The 25,307-nt window shown below is 46.7% G+C and overlaps 1 protein-coding gene across 6 annotated transcripts in view; it reads right to left on the bottom strand.

Annotated features, from left to right (window-relative positions):
• The window catches only part of LOC119174040 (intermembrane lipid transfer protein VPS13A), a 1,344,268-nt gene that overhangs the window by 1,263,267 nt on the left and 55,694 nt on the right, over positions 1 to 25,307 (bottom strand). Inside the window, exons 1-6 of one of the 6 annotated variants that reach the window (XM_075894209.1) lie at positions 21,481 to 22,911; positions 8,148 to 8,205; positions 7,963 to 8,084; positions 1,330 to 1,437; positions 318 to 499; positions 14 to 158 (exon numbers count right to left, since the gene is read on the bottom strand). In XM_075894209.1, the coding sequence (XP_075750324.1) occupies positions 14 to 158; positions 318 to 499; positions 1,330 to 1,437; positions 7,963 to 8,084; positions 8,148 to 8,199 (609 nt within the window). In that variant the 5' untranslated portion in view covers positions 8,200 to 8,205; positions 21,481 to 22,911. The other 5 variants (XM_075894213.1, XM_075894212.1, XM_075894210.1 and 2 more) reach the window with 5 other exon arrangements.

The following is a 25,307-nucleotide window of genomic DNA, read 5'->3' as shown; positions in this document are numbered from 1 at the left end:
AAGAAGCACAAACCTCAAGTTTGGCCTCCTCTCTGGCCATGAGAATGTTTGAAATGTCCAGTTTATCTTCCAGCATTTGCAAATCAACCCGGATTTCTGTATCATTTGGCGCCTGTAGTCGCCTGATGTACATTTCTTTATAATGCCGGAAGTTGTGCCTGCATTGGCATTGCAAACCTCAGACATCTAGAAAGACTGATGTGCGGGAATCTTTCACGTTTTCAAAGTACTAAGGTTTGAAAAGTCTCGGACACTGCACCTTTTCATATTGCTAAAAATAAGTAAAGCCAAGCTTCGAAAGCAAAACAGTTGTATACCTGTGTTTCTGGATCACTTTCCAGGAGTAGGGCCTCACATACTCTTCAACGACTGCGTTGTATGCATAATGCCACCACTTTTTTTCATTGCCCTTGCATGGAACATTTGGCTGATACTTCCTGTATCGTTGGTTGATCTCCATTAATGCAAATGACTGGCCAAGTAGGATTATCTCAAGGTACTGCAAAAGATGTAAACAGGTTGCTTTTAAATAGACAGAGGTTGCAACTAGCAAAATTACACAAGCATGGCATTTATTAGGCAGAATGGCAGAATAGATGAAATGGCCAGACTAAATGAAGAAAACCACAGCATCTAGGCACATAACACCACCTTGGTAACTGGAACCACCTTGGTAACTGGAAGTACATCAAACGATTCGGGAGCAAAAAAAAATAAAAGGCCACCATCCTGCCCTGTGAAAGTGCCAAGCAATACTGTATTAAACACCACAAATCCCAGTGGGAGCTATGTTTTGTTATTACATTAAAGTAACAGTAGTGATAATCACTTTGTGTTTAATGTGGTAGAGCATGATTGGCTCCGTGATCATTTTCAGCAAGATGAATTTGTTCCTTTTGCTGATTCACGCAGTTCTTCTGTTAGTATCTCCAATTTTTGTAGTTGGCTGTCCTACAATGAACTTAATGAGTTGTTAAGTGGGTCTCTCTTTTACATATAAAAGAGGGGAAAAAACACACAGGGAGGACAAATGACATCATTCGAAGCAAAGCAGCTGCAACTGACCTTTACCTGGAATGTGTGCCACCTCAACATACAGTATGTGGTTTTCAACTTTTTTGTTTTGTGGTTTCTTTATTGAAACAAATATTAAGCTTTCTCATGTATGCCAAACTGCAAAAAATGGTATCCCATTTGCATTGAATTGTTGGAGAGTCTCTAAACCACCCATAGGTTGAAAGTGAGCTGTGGGTTGCAGTTGTACACAAGTCTACAGCGAACAACTACATCGGCTCGTCTATCCACTTCTCTCTGAATGTCCTTCCTTACCTTGCGAAGGAAAACCAACCACAAAGAGTCATGCATCTGATAGCAGAGGACTGTGCGGGCACGAGCGTCTGCACGTAGTCCAGGAGCTTGGCATTTTGTCATTTCCTCCTGCATTTTTCAACCACAGAGATGAAAGCGTTGCAGGGTAGAGGTTGTGAAAATCGAGTGCGCCTTCCCCTTTGGCGTCTCGTTCCCCAAGCTTGCACGAGCGCTAGAACGTGCACCTCGAGCGCTTGGAACATAGCCACCGTGGTTTCACTGCCAGGCCCTTTTGTCTGGGGCAAGCCATGCGTTACTTTTCCAGCACAAAGACACCTGTCCAAATTTGCCCGAACAATGCTTGCCTGAAAAATGCGCCTCCCCCTTACGTCACGGTGCTCCGCCGATCCTGATTGACCGCCGTGAACCCCCCTTCTGGTCGCTTGCGTTCGCTCATCCTGCACCCGCCACCAAACAGATGCTCACAGGCTTGCATGAGAGGTTGACACGCTGCTTTAGCAGGTGGCTTCTCGTACGCGCACTCAACTGCCACTCTTTCTATGTTAGCCGTGGCGCCTGCTGGCACGCATACACTCGGTTGATTTTGCGGTGTGCCCTGCCAAAGCCCGCGATTGTCGCACTGTGCTGTATTCTGGGTAAATAAACCCGCATTTGTTGATGACCTGCCTTGAGTGGCATTTCTGAGCCTTGTCGAAGAGTCGATGAGCCCGGCCGTTGCGTCTTTGTGCGTGATGGCAGTGGAGATTGTCACATCCCTTCCTGGTCGCTTCGTAGGGCAAACCATAAGCAAACCTATCTCCACAAGGTATACAGCTTTGCTGTGAAAATATATAACCGCTTTTGCATACTCTTGCCATCAGCTATGCATTACATGGTAGTCATTGCTTTCTTTCTGTAATTTTAGCAATGCTTCACAACCTTCCTAAAACTATAAAACAACTCGCCCCACACATTAGTCGGTTCATGCACACTGAGGAGAAACACGGTCAATTTACGCTGATAGTATATCATTTCAAAATTCAGTATTCAATGATTTTATGGTCACAGAACCACTATGAAAATAAAACCTACATTTTCCGACTTTACCCCCAAACCTTGGAAAGTCATATCAGTCATCATTATGATTACTTTCAGAATATTCACTGCAACTAGAAAGACTTGACCAATGACCTTCTTTAGAGCTTAGCTTATGCAAGCTGAATCCATTTTATGCTTGAAAATTCTGCAATTTCATCACTTGGCTACTATTATCATCATCACTATCATTATTTATCTACCCTTAAGGGCCCCTCGTGGGACAATACATAAGGGGGGTTGCAACAATAAATAACTCCGGGTCACAAGGAGGCATAAATACTACTTGGAAAAACAACGAAGGAACACAAGAAATCACAAGAAAGAAATAAAAAGTAAAAAACAAGAAAATTAGGAGGCAAATAAACTCGCAAACAACAGGGCTGCTGTTCGGCCTCCTGACAGTAGCGCTGTAACACTAAATCTTTTAATTTAACATAATTTCTTTCACTAACATTATCGTCAGGAAGTTTATTTCAATATGATATGATAGTTGGTAGAAATGATTTGTTGAAAGCAATAGTCCAACCATGGATGTATTGAACACTATGACAATTAAACAGACGTCATGATGATGTCATGGGAGGTACAATTAGGCTCTCGTGTAGTTGAGGAAAATTATAATACAGCTTATGAAAAAAGGCAGAGACTTGCTATTTTGCAACGAGATGCCAGAGGGGTTAGACCAATTGAAGTTTTTATGTTAGTGACGCTCAGTCTAAAATCATATTTTGAAGTTATTCAACGAGCAGCTCTGTTTTGTATTGCGTCTAACTCCTGGATTAAGTACCCTTGATGGGGGTTCCATATAAAGGATGCGTATTCAAGTTTGGTGCATATGAATGTTTCGTGCGCCATTTGTCTAACTGTGGGCGAAGCAAATATAAGTGACCATCAGATGAAACCTGATAATCTAGAAACGCTTGCAGAAAGTAATGCCAATGGTTTAGACCAACTTAAATTATCTGTGATCTCTACGCCGAGATACCTACAAGATTCCACCTGTGCTCGCATGGAATTGTTTAAGAAAGTGTATGGAAGTGTAGGTGATGCTTTTTACGGGTGACGTGCATAAACTTACATTTTGATACATTTAACTGCATGAGCCAAGTCAGGCACCAGTTTTGGATTAAGGTTAGTTAAATCATCCTGCAGTAACACCTGATCGACGATTACTATTTTTTAGTATCCATGCCATTTCACAGTTATGAATTTTTCAAATAATAACATTTGTTGGAATTCGACCTCCCCAAGCCACGATAATGCCACACATCGTCTTTTCTATGTTTTATGTTGCCAGCACTATGCACATGCGATTCCCAACGCCCACGACCTATAGGTGGCGCACCGTGCAATCCAAGACGGCTCCGGAAGGATGACCAACCCGTGAACTCGCATAAGAAAAGATAGGACGCACGGACGTACTCCCCATACTGCTTTCACCAGATGAACTCTTGATAGTAAAATAAATGTATATCGAACCAAAGTACTTTCCCAACCAATAAGAACTGCTGAACATTCGCTACCTCATTTCTCGCCGCAGTGCAAGGGTGGTGGTGTCAGTTGATCGACCGTGTATCAACGATGCCTTGCGTGATCCTGTGTGTGATACAGAAAACTGTGCGAACCAGAACTCAGATATGAACTGAATGACACTCCGAGATCATTTGTGCCAAGCGCGTCTGGAGGATTCGCTGCAGTAGTAGGCCACCAGCGAATAGGGCACCGTCGCAGCTGCACAGGAATGAATGTATAACATAGCGATTGTTTGCAAACATATTAATACACAACAGCCGGCACAGCCTTGCTACAAGAAAGAGAAAGACGATGTTGGTTGCTGGTTGTTGATGAACTGACGCAATCTTGCTCGCCGAGCACGGTCCATCGTATATAATTTATTAAATAAGTTACTCGTAACATTACCGGTGGAGGTAGATGACTCCCGTACCTCGATGGAGATGCGCAGCAGTCGCAACACCGGGGACTCTTCGGCTACTTCAACTGCCAGTGTGACTATCGCCGATAGAAGCACTGCTGTTCTTTTCACAGTTATAGAAAATTGCCCTCATGAAGTAATTCTAGGCATGGATTTTCTAACCGCTCACTCGGCCCTTATAGGTTGTTCAGCCAGCTGTCTTGACCTTGAAATGCCTCTACTTTCTGATCTGACCAACCCAACCCAAAGTCGCCTTTGCTGCATTGATTTCGCACGCCTTCCGCCTAACTGTGTCCCACATATCGACCTCTTCTCTACACCACCAGTACCTGACGGCGATTACATGGTGGCCCCAATTCATGCCGTGATGCTTACGCATGGCGCCGCTGTTCCGCACACCATTTTGACAATCGTTGAAACCGCACATGCCTTCCTATTGTCAATTTTGCCCTCACTGCCCAAATTCTTCCACAAGGTATCTCCCTGACCGAAATTACTGCTCTACAAGACCATACAGTTGAACCCTTCATAGTGGATGATTGCTGCACCTCAGACCATGAACCAACTCTATCACGTTCATTGGGCGTCGACGTTGACCACATGGTACCATCAGACCTCGCTCCTGATCAAGCGGAAGCCCTTCGTCACGTCCTGGAGTCCTATAGTGACATTTTCGACTTCGCCAGCACGGCCCGAACGAGTGTTGTTACTCATCGCATCAATACTGGTGACGCGAGTCCCATTCACCGACGTCTATACCGTGTTTCCACGTCAGAGCGCACAGTCATACAACAGGAAGTCGAAAAGATGCTTGCAAAAGACATAATCGAGCCCTCTTGTAGCCCCTGGGCTTCTCCTGTCGTCCTGATCAGAAAAAAGGATGCAACATGGCACTTTTGTGTAGATTATAGGCATTTCAACAAAATTACGAAGAAAGATGTTTACCCGTTGCCTAGAATCGACAATGCCTTAGACTGCCTATACGGTGCAACATATTTTTCCACTATCGACCTTCGATCTGGCTATTGGCAGATCGCTGTGGACGAGATGGACCGCGAGAAGACCGCATTCGTCACTCCTGACGGGCCTTATCACTTCAAAGTTATGCCCTTTGGTCTCTGTAATTTGCCAGCCACATTCGAAAGAATGATGGACTTATTGCTCCAAGGGTTTAAATGGTCAACCTGCTTATGTTATTTAGACGACATTATCGTTTTCTCGCCCACATTTGACTCCCCTCTCGAGCGTTTATCGGCGATTTTTAAAGTTTTTTGTCGAGCCGGACTTCAACTGAACTCGTCGAAATGCCACTTTGTTCATCGTCAAATAACGTACTTGGCCACATCGTCGATGCCCCAGGAGTCCGCCCGGATCCCGAGAAAATTCGCGCCGTCACGGACTTTCCTGTTCCGAAGTCAACAAAGGACGTTCGCAGTTTTGTGGGCTTGTGCTCCTACTTTCGAAGGTTTGTTAAGGACTTCGCCATCATTCCACGCCCACTCACAAACCTCCTGAAGAAGGACACCCCGTTTTTCTGGGGCACTGATCAAGCCTCATTTTTTTTCCAGCTCACGACGCTCCTTACAACATCGCCGATTTTAGCTCAGTTCGATCCATCAGCTCCAACCGAGGTTCGAACTCACGCTAGTGGGCATGGCATCGGGGCAATGCTATTGCAACACCAACGCGGACATGACCGTGTTATAGCATATGCAAGCCGACTGCTATCTACAGCCGAGTGCAACTATTCAATCACGGAGCGTGAGTGTCTCGCTCTTGTGTGGGCAGTCGCCAAGTTTCGCCCATACTTATACGGGCGTCCATTCCGGGTAGTCACCGACCACCGCGCGCTCTGCTGGCTGGCCTCACTCAAGGATCCCACAGGATGCCTCGCTCGTTGGTCCCTACGATTACAAGAATACACGTTCACCGTATCATACAAAACAGGGCGGTCACATCAAGACGCGGATTGTTTATCACGCTACCCTGTGGAAGAGGCTGCCCATACTGACACCTTTCCAGACCTGTCTGTGACGCAGCTACTCAACTTTGGCCACGAACAACGCCAGGATGCTTCCCTGCGAACCATCATTGACAAGCTGGAGTCAATGCCTCGCGACGCATCTCTACAAATGTTCCTTGTAAAAGACGGCATCCTGTATCGCCGTAACCTCAATCCATATGGCCATGACTTGCTCCCCGTCATACCAGCACATCTTCGTGCGACTGTTCTCAACCAACTTCATGACGCTCCTTTGGCGGGCCACTTGGGCGTCTCTCGCACATACGACCGTGTACGTCGTCGTTTCTTTTGGCCTGGTCTTGCCCGCTCTGTTCGACGCTACGTCGCCGCTTGTGAGCCCTGCCAGCCCCGCAAAAAACCATCTTCCCTACCTGCTGGATTCCTTCAGCCGATCGACATTCCCATTGAACCTTTTTTTCGACTTGGCCTCGACCTGCTTGGCCCATTCCCGATCTCCAGCTCAGGCAACGAATGGATCGCTGTCGCTACTGACTATGCGACACCGTACGCTATCACACAAGCACTTCCGACGAGTTGCGCAACCGATGTGGCGGACTTTCTGGTATATGATATTATTTTAGTACACGGAGCTCCACACCAACTTCTCACTGACCGAGGCCGGACCTTCCTATCAGCTGTCGTTGATGAAATCCTGCGCTCTTGCTCTGCCAAGCACAAGTTTACCACTTCGTACCATCCGCAAACAAACGGTCTTACGGAGCGCCTCAACCGCACCATAACCGACATGCTTTCTAAATACGTAGCGGCCGACCACCACGACTGGGACATTCATTTGCCATTTGTGACATTCGCATATAATTCGTCATGTCACGACACTGCCGGCTATTCGCCATTCTATCTTCTATACGGCCGAGAACCCGCCCTACCATTTGACACCTTGCTGCCCTCGGTCACTGAGTATGCCGGCGAAGCCATCACGCGAGCCGACCACGCACGCCAACTCGCCCGCAGCCGCCTGCAGGCCTCACAGGAACACCAAAGACACCTCTACGATTCCCATCATCGAAACGTGCACTTTTCACTGGGTTCCTTTGTCCTCCTCTGGTCCCCCCACTCGGCGTGTAGGGCTTTCTGAAAAACTGCTGTCACGCTACACTGGACCATACCGCGTCGTTCGCCAAGTGACTGACGTTACATACGAAATCGTTCCAGCCGATTCAACGTCATCATCGTCACCTTCGAGTGACATCGTGCACATAGCTCGACTCAAGCCTTATCACCCTCCTTCTACCGCATCCGAGTTGCTCAAGCACCGAGACGGTGCTTCTACTGACGGGGGGTTATGATACACAAGAGCCGGCACAGCCTGGCTGCAAGAAAGAGAAAGACGACGTTGGTGGCTGGTTGTTGATGAACTGTCGCCATCTTGTTCGCCGAGCACGGTGCATCGTATTTAATTTATTAAATAAGTTACCCGTAACAATATTAATGTATATAGGAACCTGAGCTCTAAATATTACGTTTCAATAACTCCCCCACAATGAGCATTCCTATAGATCAATGTGCTTGTTCTGGCGTAGCTATAGCAGCCGGCACAAACCTTTTGGTACGCTCCATCATGCAGCAATACAGGGCTTACCTGCTGCCGAGATAATTGCAGTGCCACATCTTGCAGCAGAACATCTACAAGAAGCTTGGGGACAGTGGATTCAAGTGACTTGTTGAAGATTATCTTGACTTTCACTGATATTGGCTTGAGGACTGATAAAAAAAGAAAATTTCTTAATATAAGCCACTCCAGCCAAGTACATGTGAAATACACACCGAAGTCAAGTTCTTTGTTGCCAATGCTAAATGTCTGAAGAGCCTTCTTCATCAGGTTCTGTAACAGAAATGTCAATACATAACATTACACTTATACATTAGCAAACTGAATTACGACATGAAATAATACAACACATAATAACAGAGCGCTTAGGTTCTGAAAACCACCCTTACATTGTCACCCTTACATTGTAATTTGAATGAAGTTGCAAAGTAGCAGGCAATCTTAGAAGTAGAGCCTGCTTATAACGAACCTAAGCATGACGTTGCATCCATTCGCTGTATCCTGAAGTTCGTAGTAAATAAAGTAGAGCTTTAAAGGAGTTTCGAGTGAAAACACAAATTTTTTTTTCCCAGAAGAAGTCTGTGATGCATGTATTTTAAAGAGCAGAACCAATAAGGGTGGTCTCAAGTTTGTTTAAGGTGGCAGCGTCGCCGAAGCTCTTGGCATGTGCAAGAAATTATTGCATATACAAGGCTATTAATGTGTATACAAGACTACTAATGTAACCAATTGCTACAAGCACGCTCGTGGGCACTAGCTCCCTGCCGTCGTCCCCGCCAACCGATCTCTCCAAATCGGTCTTGCCGTGCACTCCATCGACAATGCCCTTATTCGTGCACGGTTCTGCAGTGTCGGCATCATTATCGTCTGTAATGAAATCATCACAATCCCGGAGGAAGGAATAAGAGGAGAGGGCATGCCCAGCCGGCGCGCTGCGGGAATTGTGTGGTGGAAATGACATCATGGCTAATCTACTGGGCACAATGGTGCCGTTGCTATAATTATGCATTGTGCAGTGTAGTTGGCCCAGCCGGGAGCGTCATTGGCACGGTAGCGGCATGTGCACCTCTGAAGGTATCGTACTGACGCACGGCAGAGAATATCAGTGCTTTTTGCCGTGTTGTTCCCTACACAGTGCTCTCTCGCCAATTATTGTACTAGTAGCAGCGTTTACAAAACCTGTTGTTAGCCACAGGGCCTTAACAGTGCATAGAACGAGTGCATGTATTCATGTGCCGTGCGGCGAATGAATTAATTGAAGTGCTCACAGAAATCGGGTTCGGGCACCATGACAAAACGGAACCACGACGAACTCCTTGTAGGTCAGTGAAGGTTCTTCAGTGTTTCTGCTTGTGATAACGGGCGAAACATTTGTGTTGAGGACGTCATGTGCACATGTAGTTTCATGTTCGATATGTGTAAAGTACCAGCTTGCACGTGCATACTAAAACACCTTTTTTGCTTCTCTAGCTATGCTCGCCCCTTCTGCACAACAGCAACCGCGTTCGAGCGTCACTTTACTGTGCACAAGGTCACTGTGGTTGCGCAATGCTTACGACGGTGAGCTTTTACGTGAAATACAGGCACGTTGACTGGGCACCGAGTAGGTCACAAGAGCGACGGAATGCAACCATAGAAGGCGGTGCACAGCTGATCGTGCTGTCTGAACAGTTAATGTATATGAATGTCATGAAAACGTTGCCACCACACTCACCGTAGTCGGTGAATCTAGCACATGTTCTCTTGTGCTTGCTTCCCTGTCGGCAAGCTGTTACTCACTGTTTAAAAGTCAGACGAAATGAATTCGCCAACAGTGTTGAGCTGGCCCAGAGTGTTGAGCTTCATTTTGTTGGTTTCGGATCGTCACGACACATGCGCTGTGCAGCCGACGTGCTTTCCGAGCCGGAGAGAGAGCCGCGCCTTCTGCTTGACATTCGAACGTGAACAAGAGAGGAGAAGGTGCCAGTCAATATGGCCAATTTCCAGCATCACGACGGCTTCACAACGAGTGACATTAGGGTCTCTCCTCAGTTGGTTCCTTCCTCCATGATCGCAACAATCGCAACATATGTCCCGCACGCTCTCCCATGTTGGAGTCAACGTGTTGCCACAAATCGCCGCATGAGTGGTCCTGTTCGAAAGCTTCAGTGTCATGAGTAAGAGGGCCTGATGCACGTGCTGTGCACTGGAACGCGGCGTACGTGCGCGATGCCCCAATGGTGGACAGACACGCCATGTTCGAAGAGAGGCTGGTCGGAGATTGGTCGGAGAGAAGCTCGTGACACGCAACCCGAGCCGTAATGAAAAATCTCTAAGGATGAGCTGTCACTGTGCTGTAGGGCTCCAAGCTGCAAAGACGTGGGAAACCAGACTGGGACAGCAGCAATGAAGACGAATGGCACAATAGGCGGAAACTACTGATGATGACCATGGGAGCTTAAGGAGGACGTCGATGACAGACTCAACGAACCGTCGACACGGCAAGGGCACGGAGTCTATGTGAAAACGAACGGGATGAACTGTAAGAAAGTTTGAAATGGCAATGTGGCTAGAGAGAGATTAGGGCTAAGAATTGAACTTGACTTGGATTGAAGTTAGTTTTGTGATAGCATGTTATTGTGTGTTTCTTTTTTGCGTTTTAAAGGTTTGTTTAGATTTCTGAAATTTTGCGTAATATTAAAATAGATTTGACCTCCGACTCGTGCATATCTTTCAATCCAATCCTTCGCAAGCGCTCCTGAGATAAAATTTGTGACATATAGGCTGGGCATCCAGTCCGACATCGATGAAGTCAGCTCCACAAAAACAGTTTCGCACACTATAGCTGTCACTGCCACCCTAGAAGCCTTCACCGTCTCCGCAGATGAATACAAAAACACCCAAAGAGGCAAGTAGGCTGCCGGGCGGTCAACAGATAAGCGCAAGCGCTCCACAATGCAGCATCTATAACTCTTAAGCATGAGAATTACACCCAAGCCACGCAGTCACACTTTCACGTCTTGTAGAGCGGCATAAAAAAAAAAAGCGCCGACGGTCGCCCGTCCACCATCCTGACCACTAACGGATACCAATAGCGAGCAAGTCATGCATGGAGGACGTAGAAGCAGTCAAGCGAGGAACTGCTCTGGGTCCTTTGATAGTCAGAAAATGAAATTTATTCATTCGAGCCAGCGTGGCGTCATGAAGCGCGGAGACAGGCGATTGAGGTGCGATAAAGAGAAGAGAGACATGAGAAGGAGTTGCAATAAAGTGAAGATAGGTGAGCATACAGCAAGAAGGCGATCTTGAAAACCAGAACACGAAAGCAGGTCAGGTAGCTTGCTTGCAGGGTTCACGAAACACGCAACTCGCGCGTAGGGAAACTTGGGTGAGTGGTCTGCATGGGCAGAGGTCAAAGTATCGCATTGTGGCATCAGCAGACTTGCACGGCCCCGCCAACTTCGATAATCCGTGATTCGTTCCATGTAAAAGCTGTTTTTATGCTTTCGAACACGTGCAAGTTTGCTGAGCTGAGTGCAAAGTGAGTGAGAACAGTGAGAACAAGAAACAAATCACAAGTTATGTACGATGGTGGGGTAGCGCAAGCGCGTGCACTGAGACAATAGGGCACCGATCCAGACAAGACACAGATGCAAACAATCGGGTACAGTTAATGGCCGACAATATTGGCAAATGGTCTGGTCACTCCAGGCCGGTAACGCCAATAGTGGTGTAACAGAACCAGCGATCGAAAACTGAGGAAAGACTATTGTTGGCCGACAAACCTTTGAAAAATCGGTGGCAGTGTGAAAACACAGGCCTCGTCTGGTGATGCAGGATGCTCAAAGTAGCGGGGGATGAAGGGCGGAGGGGGTGCATAACAAAAAACTGTCAGAGAGAGCGACAGTTAGAGGGCAGTGGAGGCAGGGTCAGCATTTAACAATAAGAACTTACGGGCAACTCACAGATGGCTTATTGGCATCTTCGGCTGGTGGTACCGGTGCCGTTTTTTGTGCACTCGTGCGGTGCCGTACGTTCGTATGGGCACCACGCATGCGGGTTCACGTGTTCGGCTGGGCCGGCCCCAACGCAAGTGCGCGCCACCGCCGCACCCCAGAGGTCGGCGGTGGAGCAGGGTGCAGCCCCATCAGCCCGCGCGTGCTGGAAGATGATGCGTGACGCTAAATCATTTTAGGTGTAATTTACAGCTGGCGTTGCCGCAGAACACGGCCGAACAGGCCGGAAAAAACGTCTGCGAGCTTACATCGCCCGACCCTACTCGCACAAAGCTACTTTGATGCCAGGATTTCACTGGACACTGAAGGCGATGCAAACATTTCTGTAACCCTCACCGAGTTTGTACAGAACTTATGCAGCACAACCGCCTGGAAAACAGACACACGCCCACAGGAGAAGTAGCGTCTCGTAAGTGTCTCTCAATGTATGGTTTGCCATCGTCTGCTCTCTTATTCCCAGTACGAACAGGATGCTGGAAATAGTTATCTGCTGAATGGCGTCCCTCCCAGATGGCGCTGCTGTTGTGGATTCGAGTCTTATGGTTCACAAGTTTGTCTGGCCCGTAGCGGGGCGTGAAATTCAAGTGGTGTTTGAGGTAACTTCCTTTCCATCATTACGGTGCCAGTGCACATTAGCCGAAGATGCCAAGTGGCTGAAGGTGGTTTCCTCAGAAGTCGCCGGAGCACCGACTCCGTTCTCCGAGTGTCTGAGCATCGCCGGCTCCGTTTGGAGACGCTCGAATACGTTCATTGTAAGTGCGATTTTGGGCCATTGAAATGTATATTTTCATGGTCACGTGGGTATCGTTCATTTTAAGCAAGCTTGTTTTGAATGGGGCCGTTATATGTGAGCTCAACTTACAGGTTTTATACATAAAATGCCATAATCTTCTATAATGGCAGATGATCTGCCAAAAGGTCAACTTACGTGTGAAGATTCAGTGACAGTCTTGCCGTGGGAAGGGCGAAAAAGGATGCATAAGAAGGCACATTGCTGTCTCCATATCAGCGTTGATTTTTCCAGCTCTCAGAACTAAAGTAAAATCTCATAACAACATCGTTTTTCACAATATAACAGTAAATATCCACAGAACCTCTGTACGTCTTCTAAGATGACGTAAACTGTTCACTACAACGTTTTTATGCTGCAGTATCAGTTTAACAATTAAATCTGGTCTGCCGCTGTGGTGTAGCGTTGGCTACAAAACCAAGCAGCCAAACTTGGAAGGCACTCAATATTGCTTCGATACCATAGACGAGCATAGTGTCCAGATGCTCTCACAATACTGCTGGTAGTTGAATGAACAAGTTGTTGCGTTTTATGTTGAGATTCGTCCTTCCATCGACATAGCATCCCAAATCAGGCGACCCGTAAAAACTTGCCGCTCTTAGCAAGCAAGTGAAACAACTCCATGAGCAACTACAGACCCAGCAACAGCATCATTCTCGCGATGCCTCGTCAACTCTGCCTGTTCGTGCTGGCTACACAATGGCTGTCAGAACCCCTGAAAACGACATCCAACACATTGTTCCAAATGGTGTCTGGCGTGTCGCTGTCAAGCATCCGCCGTTTTGGGCAGACTCACTATCGGTATAGTTCGGCCAAGTCGAAGCCCAATTCTACCTTGCAGGCATCATACAGGACCAACGCCACTACGATTACGTCATCGGCCATCTGAACGCCCGCTAGGCCAATGTGGTCTGGGATATTCTTGCTAGACCACTCATGAACTTTTAAGGCGTTAGCTGATGTAGAATAACTCAGCCTGATCACATTGCCCCATGACTGAATGTGAACTATTTTTTTCTTTTTGCCTGCACTGGCTGGCAGCATTTATTTGTACTTCATATTTTTTTACATCCAGCCCCACCCCACATGCAGTAGGCATTTCCAGGTGATGCAGAGCTTAAGCGAGTCTTTTAAACACTTTCTGTTTTGCGTTTTGATGATGTAAGCCTGCACCAGTGCATCACGACCAGGGTGTACGTCTAATATTTGTCCTAGCGGTCAAAAGCACTGATTTCTTTTGTCGTCTTGCAGTAGTACGACCTCGCCTACTGTTCAAATTTGTTTAGGTCCTTGTGGATACCGATGCAGAGACCAAAGTTCCAGGAGATACAGATGATTCAATAGCCTTAGACAGTGCCCCAGCGTCCACATAACACCATTCCTAGTAGTCTGTGGCCAGGTTGAAGTTTTGCAATGGGTAGGATCTGGATGAGCCAGGATTGAACTCCTGAAGAGAAATTGAGATGGACATACTGGCCTCGGTTCCCCTGTATGCGTGTATATGTATGTCAGAGAACGGTAATTGTTAACGGCTAACATGTATCAACAGGTGTCAATGGCCGACGTGTATGAACACCTCAAAACTGAACTCGTACACCACCTGTCGCTCTCAGAAGACCAAAGAGCTCAGGAACTTCAGTCTGCAGAGCTTGCAAGCACACGACATCGCAGTTCGTCTGCCACGTGCGTGCTCTATGGGCAACAGGAAAGTACAGGACAAATTCCTGTGGACACTTTGGCGTAAATGACTTAGAGCTCATGTCCAGACAATTGTGCGGGCTCACTTTCCGCAACCACTCGGCCAACTTGCCAAGATCACTGATCACGTCATCAAGGTACCCTTTTCCACAGTTCTAGCCGACCATCCAGGCTGTCACCACAGTACTGAGCACAACAGAGCTAGTGTGCCATATCAACAATATCAGTCTGCAACTCAGCTCTATTCAACGACATCCGGATCAAAACCTTCCAACACAACCACGCCATCAGAACACCGTTCCGTCACAGCAGCGTGGTGAGGGCTACTGGTGTTACTACTATCAATGCTTTGGTGACAATGCCTAGCAATGTCAAATGCCCTGCTCCCCTGGGCACGAGGGAAATGTCAACGGCACCTCGTAGGCACATCTACCAGCTGCCAACATGGAGGCCGTTGCATCTAGGTCCTCATCATCTGACATCTTTCAAGCTCAGTGCGGCGAACAGGTCCACAATCAAGATGTACCACTCGCTGCACCTGCACAACTACCTCAAAAACTTAAGCCACGACTTTCACCGTAATTTCGTCATTGCCAAGGTCGCCGAGCCAATCAACACCTCAATCTTCCTGGCACACTACAACATCCTTCTGGACTGTCACCACAACTGCCTTGTGATGCAACACGCAACAGGACACTCTTCGCCAGGCCAGAGAACGACCACCCCACAGCCAAGCATCAGAGTACAGAGCATAGAAAATAATTCACCATACCAGCCCATCCTTGCCGAATTTCCTAGTATGACGCACCCCAGCGAACCACCACGCAATGTGCAGCACACTAAGGTGCATTACACCATCCCTACTCCAGGCACTCCAGTTTTCTGCAGGGCCCGTCGCCTTACCCCGAACTGCATGTGCATAGCTCAGGCAGAGTTCTAAGTCATGCTCCATGAAGGCATTGTTCACCACTCTGGTGGCCCTTGGTTCTTGCCACTTCAACTGGTCCTGAAGGAGATGGAAGGCTGGCAGCCCTGTGATAAATACCGTGCCTTCAATGCCCACGCCATTCCAAGACAGGTATCCCGTTAACCACATACAAAATTTGCCCATCACTTTCATGGCTGAAACGTCTTCTCTGTGCTAGACTTGGTGACGGTCTACATGCGTATACACGTCAATCTCAACGGCATCCCAAAAACTGTAATATTTACCCCATTTAACTTGTTTGAGTTTCCCTTCATGAGCTTTTGCCCGAGGAACGCTGGACAAACCTTTAAACACTTCACTGACGAAGTCGTCCAAAAGCTCAACATCTTATGAAACGTGGAAACTTGGGCAAGTTGGTCAGACATAACATGAACAGCACAACCTAATAGTATGGTCGAAAGCTAGTATGATTGTTGAAAGTCAGTGCTCTTTCCTGTAGTTGTTCCTTGCTTCCGTAGTTCTGCTTTAACTATAACTAAGTTGTGCTGTTCGTATTTTCAGTTATCTAAACATCTTTTTTGTCTATCTTGATGACATAATGGACTTTTCCCATAATGCCGAAGAACACCACAGGAACCTTCGTCAGCTGTTCCAGCGCCTGAATGACCATGGCCTACTCCTCAATGTCCAAAAAAGCCCACTCGAAGCTCCCACCACCCATTTCCTCGGCCACGAAGTTTCATCAGAGGGAACTCAACGCTTCCCTCAATGGATTTCACACTTGCAGAACTACCCTCAACCCACCACCTCTAAAAAACTTTCACAGTTTCCTCAGCAATCTGAACTATTACAGGGGTTTTCTGCCGTATATCATGGGCTACCAGGCTACCGTTCACAATTCCTTGGCTGGTTTACTAGAAAACCAATCCGTCCCATAGACACCAACCTTAGCTAAAATTTTTGAATAATGCAAAGCAGCTCTCTGCACCGCCCCTCTTCTTATCCACCCCGTGCAACATGCTCCTTCGGGATTGTTCCAACAGCCTCTAGCTTTTCCATCAGCACCGCCCACATGCAATACATAGGAAACGCTTGGCAGCCATCGGCATTCATTTTCAAAACACTTTCAGCTCGAAAAATGACCCCTCTTAAACCAATTTCAACAAAGCCATGACCCCCTCCCCAGCGAGTTCACCAGCTTAATGCTCAGAACTTATGACGATTCAAGAAGTAGTACAACATTTTCACCACATTCTTGGAGCACAGCACTGCACTATCCACAATGACCACAAGCCTCTAACCTACGCCTTCTCTCAGCACCGCGACAAACCAGCTCTTAGTTCAGTTCACAGCCCCTTTTATCATGAAGCATTGGACATGACAGTGGGAAAGACATGTTTGCTGATGAATTTTGCCGTGTTGCAGCTATTACCTCTTCCCAGATAACAGCTGATGTCCTCTCCATGGTTCAGACTACGGACGCTGAATTGAAGAAACTTGTTAAGGGCAGGTCATCGCTACAGCTGCACTTGGTCCCCACACATGTGTCGACAACCACTATCCACTGCGATATATAGATAACTGAAGCGTCATCAACTGATGACGCTTCAGTTGAAAGCTTCTATGAAGACGTGGAATCGGCAATGAGTAAGGTAAAAAGACAGTATACTAAAGTGATGGGTGACTTTAATGCAAAGGTAGGGAAGAAGCAGGCTGGAGACCAGGCAGTAGGAGATTATGGCATCGGTACTAGAAACGCCAGAGGAGAGCTACTAGTAGAATTCGCAGAATGCAATAATTTACGGATTTCGAATACCTTCTACCGAAAACGAGAAAACCGCAAGTGGACATGGAGGAGCCCTAATGGGGAAAATAAGAACGAAATAGACTTTACAATGAGTGCACACCCAGGAATCGTGCAGGATGTGGAAGTGGTTGGCAAGGTACGATGCAGTGACCATGGAATGGTACGGTCTCGAATTCACCTAGACTTGAAGAAGGAACGACAGAAACTGATACGCAAGAAGCCAATCAATGAGCTAGCACTGAGAGGGAAAGTACAGGAATTCAGAGTGTCGCTGCAGAACAGGTACTCGGCTCTTAGGGAGGAAACCAACCTTAGCGTAGATACAATGAATGATAATCTGACGAGTATCATTACGGAGTGTGCAGTGGCAGTTGGAGGCAGGGTAGTTAGACAGGACACTGGCAAGCTTTCCCAGGAAACAAAGAACCTAATTAAGAAGCATCAAATCATGAAAGTGTCAAGTACAACAGACAAAATAGAACTGGCAGAGCTTTCGAAGTTGATTAATAGACGTAAAGTATGCGATGTAAGAAGGCATAACATGGAGAGAATTGAACACGCTCTGAAAAACGGAGGAAGCGTCAAAGCAGTGAAGAGGAAACTTGGGATAGACAAAAGTCGGATGTATGCACTAAGGGACCAAGAAGGCAAAATAACTACCAATATGGATAGGATAGTTAAAATAGCGGAGGAGTTTTACAAAGATCTGTACAGTAGCCGAGACAACCACGACCTTAATACTATAAGAACTAGCAGTAACCCAGATGACACCCCACCAGTAATGATAAAAGAAGTCAGAAAAGCTTTGGAGATCATGCAAAGAGGCAAAGCTGCTGGTGAGGATCAGCTAAGATCAGATCTGCTGAAAGATGGAGGACAGATTGTGTTAGAAAAACTAGCCACCCTGTTTACGAGGTGTCTCCTGACGGGAAGAGTACCAGAGTCTTGGAAGAACGCTAACGTCATCTTGATACATAAGAAAGGAGATGACAAGGACTTGAAGAATCACAGGCCGATCAGCTTGCTCTCTGTAGTATACAAGCTATTTACAAAGGTAATTGCTAACAGAGTAAAGCAAACATTAGAATTCAATCAACCAAAGGAACAAGCAGGATTTCGAACAGGCTACTCAACAATTGACCACATTCATACTATCAATCAGGTAATAGAGAAATGCTCAGAGTATAACCAACCACTATACATAGCCTTCATAGATTACGAGAAGGCGTTTGATTCACTAGAAATATCAGCAGTCATGCAGACACTGTGGAATCAGGGCGTAGATGAAGTATATATAAACATTCTGGAAGAAATCTACAGGATATCAACTGCTACCATAGTGCTTCATGAAGAAAGCAACAGAATACCAATCAAGAAGGGTGTAAGGCTGCGGGACACAATCTCCCCAATGCTATTTACCGCATGCTTACAGGAGATTTTCAGAAGCCTAGAATGGGAACAGGTAGGGATAAGAGTTAATGGAGAATACCTTAGTAACCTGCGCTTCGCCGATGAAATTGCATTGCTGAGTAACTCAGGGGACGAATTGCAACTCATGATTACGGAGTTAGACACGGAGAGCAGAAAGGTGGGTCTTAAAATTAATCTGCAGAAAACGAAAGTAATGTACTACAACCTCGGAAAGAAGCAGCGCTTCGAGATAGGTAATTGTGCACTTCAAGTTTTAAAAGACTATGTCTACTTAGGGCAGGTAATAACCGCGGAGCCAAACCACGAGATTGAAGTAACTGGAAGAATAAGAATGGGGTGCACATTTGGCAAGCACTCTCAAATTATGACAGGTAGATTGCTACTATCCCTCAAGAGGAAGGTATATAACAGCTGTATCTTGCCGGTACTTAGCTACGGAGCAGAAACCTGGAGACTTACAAAGAGGGTTCAGCTTAAGTTGAGGACGACGCAGCGAGCAATGGAAAGAAAAATGGCAGGTGTAACCTTAAGAGACAAGAACAGAGCAGAGTGGATTAGGGAACAAACGGGCATTAAGGATATCATATCTGAAATCAAGAAGAGGAACTGGACATTGGCCGGGCATGTAGCGCGTAGACAGGATAACCGCTGGTCATTAAGGGTAACTAACTGGATTCCCAGAGAAGGGAAGCATGTTAGGGGGAGACAGAAGGTTAGGTGGGCAAATGAGATTAAGAAGTTTGCAGGTATAAATTGGCAGCATCAAGCACAGGACCGGGTTAACTGGCGGAACATGGGAGAGGCCTTTGTCCTGCAGTGGACGTAGTCAGGCTGATGATGATGATGATGATGATGATGATGATGATGATGATGATATAGACAACGAACCAGGCCCTATGTTATCCTGTCTCATCACTATGGCCTTCTCAACCAGCTGTACAATCTCAGCTATCTCCAAATACAAGCCTCTTCACACATCGTGGCTGATCGCTATATCTAACCCTACATGCGGCAGGATTGCCGCACCTGGGCGTGCTCCTGCAATCAATGCCAGCGTGACAAGTCACCAGGGACGTCACATCCCTGCTTGAAACTGTGGTGTCCGGCATTTCATGTCCTTAATTTAGAAATACTGATTCCAAAGTCATGGGCCTCCGATTAGTTTCGGTTTCGCGGGATGTGTCCTATAGCGCCACACAACAGCTATATTGTGTAACCATTGCTACGCACTGACGCACACTTTCTGAATAAAAAGTCCCCTCCACATTCTCGGCCTAGCGTGACATTTTCACAGCACTCTGACGCTAACGTGCCCATTGTCTCCGTCAAACAGTGCATCCGGTGACGATACAACAAACTGGCAATGAGATGAGCAAGAAGTAAGCATTTTACGTACTTCGTCGACATCCTCTGCCGATTTTCTATGCAGATTGCCACCTTTTCGGGCGCATCTACAGGGCACCATCCTACTTGCACACTGCACGAACTGCGCTAGGCCTACTGCGGCCACCCGTGCTCGTTTGGCCAATGCTTGCTGGCACCAGTGACTAGCCAACGCATACTAGCGACTGTGACTCCTCAGTGCCTCAGCGTTCCAACATGACCCCGTAATTGCTCCTCCGCCATTCTTGCAAACTCCAGGCACTCCTCCCATGCCTTGGGCTAAGTGGCCCCGTGTCTTTCAGCCATACATCGACGTCACCGCTGGAGACACTGCCGGGCCCGCTCTCAAGAAGAGTCTACTACCTAACACACTCGGAGTTGAGGGCCTTGATGTCTACTGGACACAACGAAATGCACAAGACCAGGTGAAAAGCACCGACAAGACTCGCGACGAAGGCACGCAGGATGAATACATTGCAGAACTCACACAACAAGAGAACCATTTTAAGGCTCCAAGAAATGAAGTCCTAATGCGTCACTACTTCAAAATGCGCAAACAAATATAGGGGGAATCAGTTACTGACTACATTTTTGCCATACAGGCAATGGCGAGCAAATGAAACATGGGTGCCTCCGCCAATTCCATTGTCTGCGATCAGCTGTTCAGCGGAATAACTGCACAAAATGTGCAAAGACAAAACTTGCAACTGGGTCCTACCCTTACTTTACAGCATGCAATTTAAATTGCAAAAGAAGAGGAGCATACCGAACTCGAAATGCAAGAATTCGCGAACCCACCAGGTTGAGAAGATCGGATTACATCTAAGTTTACGAGATGGCCACCAAAAAACAAAAGTATGATCGATGACCTCCCCGACAGAAGAGTGGCAGCTTGGGCTAGTTGGTATGGCATGAAAATAGTTATAGCTCGTGAACAAAACGACGACACAGAAACAAGAAGGACATGAAGGACACAAGCGCTAACTTCCAACTGAGTTTATTGCGCAGAGCGCAAAAATATATAGAGGCGACAGTAACCATGTGGCAAAAAACCATATGGCACAAAGAGCAGAACATGAGTAAGAGAAGAACAAAAACAAAAAACAAAAGCACAAAAAAACGGCAAAGAAAAATTTACAAGGAAACGAAACAGAAAAGTAAAGATAATATAACTACTTGAGCGCACCGACACCTTCGAGAAACCTTAGTTCTTTCTCGGACAAAGCCACGGAGGGCTTGCTAATGCAAGGCACCTGTTCGCGTGCCATCTGTGCGGCCTCGACAATGACTCGGGTGCGCTCATCTTTGTGCTTGTACAGCGTCGCTGTGTGCTTGAAAAGGGGCACACAACTGCACTCAGTGCAGTGCTGAGCAAGAAAACCATACTTTCCCGTTTCTAACATTGTTAGCGTGTTCTCTCAGCTGATCGTTCAGACACCTTACAATCGTTCCGACATAACAAGCACCGCATGAAAGGGGGGTCCTATAGACAACTTCCCAGGAGCATGCCACATACCTGTTTCTATGTTGAACGCTGCATTCTGTTGATGACTGCGTCTTCAGGGGGTTTTCAGGGGGTTGACTGCGTTTTCAGGGGAGACCGACTGCGTTTCCAGGCCACACCTGGAGTATGCGGGACGATCCCCATTCAAGTTGGTGCAGTGTACTTCAGAATTACAATCGTCAGCAAAATGGAGCCACATTTCGCGCAGGTAAACTGGCCTCGGCAGCTCTGAAAGCCATGCCGACCGACCGACCAGGCCACACCTGGAGTATGCGGGACGATCCCCATCCAAGTTCTTGCAGTGTACTTCAGAATTCCAATTGTCAGCGAAATGACCTTTGGAGCCACATTTCGCGCAGGTAAACTGGCCTCGGCAGCTCTGAGAGCCATGCCTAAACCGCTGACATTTAAAGCAGCACCACGGGTTGAGATAGCCTGTTGTAATTTCAGTGGGGAGAGTTGTAGATGCTAAAGTCAGTATGATGTGTTTCGGCGAAATTTTCTTGTTTTCTCTTCTTATTTTGATGCGCTGCACTTCGATGACATTCTCATCTTTCCAAGCTGTCAGGAGCTCTTCATTGGTTAAATCCATCAGTTCGCCGTCAGACATGACACCCTTCACGGCGTTAGGTATTCAGTGTGGTGTTATAGAGATGGCCTGATCGCCAAAAGCTGTCAAGATGCATAGTCTCTAGAACTTTTGATTGTCTTTGAGTTCCAGGAGTAGGTCACCACTGGCAGTTTTTGTGGCTTTGTATCTGGAACCTAGTGTTTTCATAAGGCACCTAGATACTTGAAACGGTGGAATGTTTCTCGCATTCTTTGCTGTGCTGTTGCAGTGAATTATGTGTAATTTGGGGTACTTGTCTTTCTTGGAGGGGAGAAGTTGAAAAATTACATGGGTGCGCCACCTCTTGGTGGGCAATCAGTTGTGAAGGGGCTAGGAGTTCCCAGAAATTTTGTAACTTATTCGGCAGCCATGGCAGCCACCCACCTCCGAGCCCAATGAGGGGATGACGAGACGCAAAAAAAAAAAAAACACACAAGCACCAGCCGTACATGGCCACTATAACCAAATACATCTACCCAAGGTTAGGTATTTACACCAGGTTAACCTTTGCTGCTGAGAAACGTGGAAGCAAATAAAAGTGAGAAGAGCACAAGAAAGATCAAAAGTAATAGAAAAAGATGAAGATGGATGGAGAAAAGGAGACAGGAGAAACGTGACTGCCGATTTCCCCTTGGTGGGTTAGCCCAGGGTTGCCCTCTACGTAAAGCGGGGGCCAAAGGGTTGTGTTGCCTCTGCCAGAGGACTTAAAGGTCCAAACACCCAGCATTGGCTCAACCTCCAGGATCCCCTTTTCCCCGGACACGGCTAAGCCACGCACCGCAAGGCGTGGGAGGAAGTCAAAACCCCTTCCCCCCATTGGCTTGTGTCTGTGGTGTCGCTAAGCACCAAATGCCTGCTTGTACTGATGCACCTGTGGGCGTAGGTGTTTTCAATGCTCTTGGCCTTGCGGTACACAGGGGTGGAAGTGAACTTCAGTGTTTTGGAGCAGCTCAAGGAGCAAGAATAATGCTGTTTTGGAGCATCTTTGATGCAGGTTTGGAGCACCAAAGGTGCGTTTTGTAGTAGTAAGAGTTCGTTTTGGAGCAGTTCTTTAGGGCCAAACATCAACGTCAATCAAAACTATCTCTGTTAAAAAAAATTCCAATAGTTTTCAGCAAATGTACAGTACTAATCAGCTTACCAGACTTGCCACCATGCAGGAGTGTGCATGTGTGTGTGTGTTTGTGTGCGATACAAAATATGCACGTACTCAGCCCCAAACAAAAAGAATATATTTTGGATGGTAAAAACATGAAACAAAAAGAATATATTTTGGATGGTAAAAACATGAAAGTATCTACTGCAAGGAGTCTTCCTAGCCTCCTCAGCGTTACACCTGATGTGTGAAATGGAGTAAAGATAATCGCAGCGCACTTCATTCGATAGAAGTTTGTTATCCTGATGCTAATTAATCTCACACTAATTAAACACACTACTCTGGTCATCTACGCTTGGTCTGGAGCGAAGTGGGGACGAGCAATCGACACAGCAAATCTACGGGCACACTATATAGCAAGTCGCCTGGCAGTGATGGCGTGGGCAGCATAGGCGACGCGCTAGACGTAACTAACCAGGAGATGATCGAAATCCACGCAACCACTCTGTGTTTCAATGAAACTGTCAGTTGTGACTTAGCGTGTATCCACACGACAAACCGAATCTGTCTTTTTCGCGACAGACGGCGCATCATGTGACGCCACGTTGCGGATTTCTGCCATTCGTGCTGGGTCCGTGGACGTCGCGGATGGAAAATGCTATGCTCTTTTTTGCAAACATATTCGCGGAGAATAACACAACTGATTTAGCTGAGGGCGCCATTACAGGTCTGGCAACAAGTGTTGATTTTTCTTTTTCTCGTTTGGTTTTGTAAATTTAGCCGTAGACGGAAACATGAACCTTCAATACTTTTCCTGGCGATGAATGGGTTGAATCTCACTAAAAATGAGTTGAGTTTTATTGCAGAAACTTCGTGCGGTGTCGTGGCACAGGCGGTTTTACACTAGTAATTATAGATTGATAGCTCCCTCGTAAATTAATTTTCCTTGCATTTGATAACACCCGAGCTTCATAACTTGTTTATGGATATATAACATGTGAGACCAGACAATAAATTATATAGGCAAGGACTGTTTATTTATTACGTGGGCCATGTCACGAATAGCGCCATCAAAACTGTTCACAACACTCATTTCGACTTTCAATCGCCTGCAAAGCAAACGATTGTTATCAGTAGTGCTCCCTCGTGAATCAATCATTACCGCTTGTGAGGGGGCGTTTGGTCGGACCAGCAGTTCATGCAAATCGGAATATATGGCCACCACATAACCCCCGATGACAAGCTGTTTAAAATAAACATTTATGGAATTCAAGTACACTAACATCTCAGCATTTCCCAGAACGTTTTGCGTGTGACCGTATAGTTTTGTGCAACATTCTGGATATGTTGAAAGATTTTTTATAATGAATTCACGTATTGTCTCTTTTAGCAAAAGATGCAACTTTGTGAAATCGCCACAATAATCTGCATAAAAATCGCAATGTATTTAGTGAATTTGAAAACATTGTGATCTTATTTGTAATTTTTCGGGATATGTGTTGTAACCGCGGAGAGTACGCCAAGTTGTAATAAAATGAGAATCTTCAGCGTAAAGCATTTTAGCACTGATTTCTTGGCATAAGTGGTGACAGCAACGAATGCCTTGCTATAATGCACCACCATTTTAACAGTTGACCTCCCATTCGGACGCAAGTTTGCCCATTAGATTATCGCAACTTTCTGCAGCTCACTTAGCTTTGGCCCGCATGTACACAGCCGCCTTTTACCTTGGTAGATTTGCATAGCAACAATGAGCAGTTATCACCAACCTATCGCGTTGTAGTGGACACACGGCGGGCGCAAAAAAGGGCGATTTACAGCCACGAAACGAGTCCTTGCCGTGACATCATGTCCCCCCAACTGCTGCATCGCCAGTGTTCGTTCTCGGGGCTAATACTCAACGGCAACCCTGTTCATGCTACACCTGCAGAGCTCTTCAAAAGGTAAACACTCTGTCTCCCAAACAAATTTCTCGCTGCACTGCCATCCAACACCACGATGCGAGATCCCAGCAACTTTGTCGCCTGGCTCCGACACACCATTGCCGCCCTGCGCCCATTACCGGCAGCCCACCACTGTAAACCTACACTTTCAGCCTTCAAGAAGCTGGAAATGTGCACACATGCCTTCCTC

The sequence above is a fragment of the Rhipicephalus microplus genome, chromosome 5 (assembly GCF_043290135.1).
Source record: "Rhipicephalus microplus isolate Deutch F79 chromosome 5, USDA_Rmic, whole genome shotgun sequence".
In the NCBI taxonomy this organism is placed as follows: domain Eukaryota; kingdom Metazoa; phylum Arthropoda; class Arachnida; order Ixodida; family Ixodidae; genus Rhipicephalus; species Rhipicephalus microplus.
The sequence above is the reverse complement of the archived record's forward strand: the minus strand, read 5'-3'. Positions and strand labels throughout refer to the sequence as shown.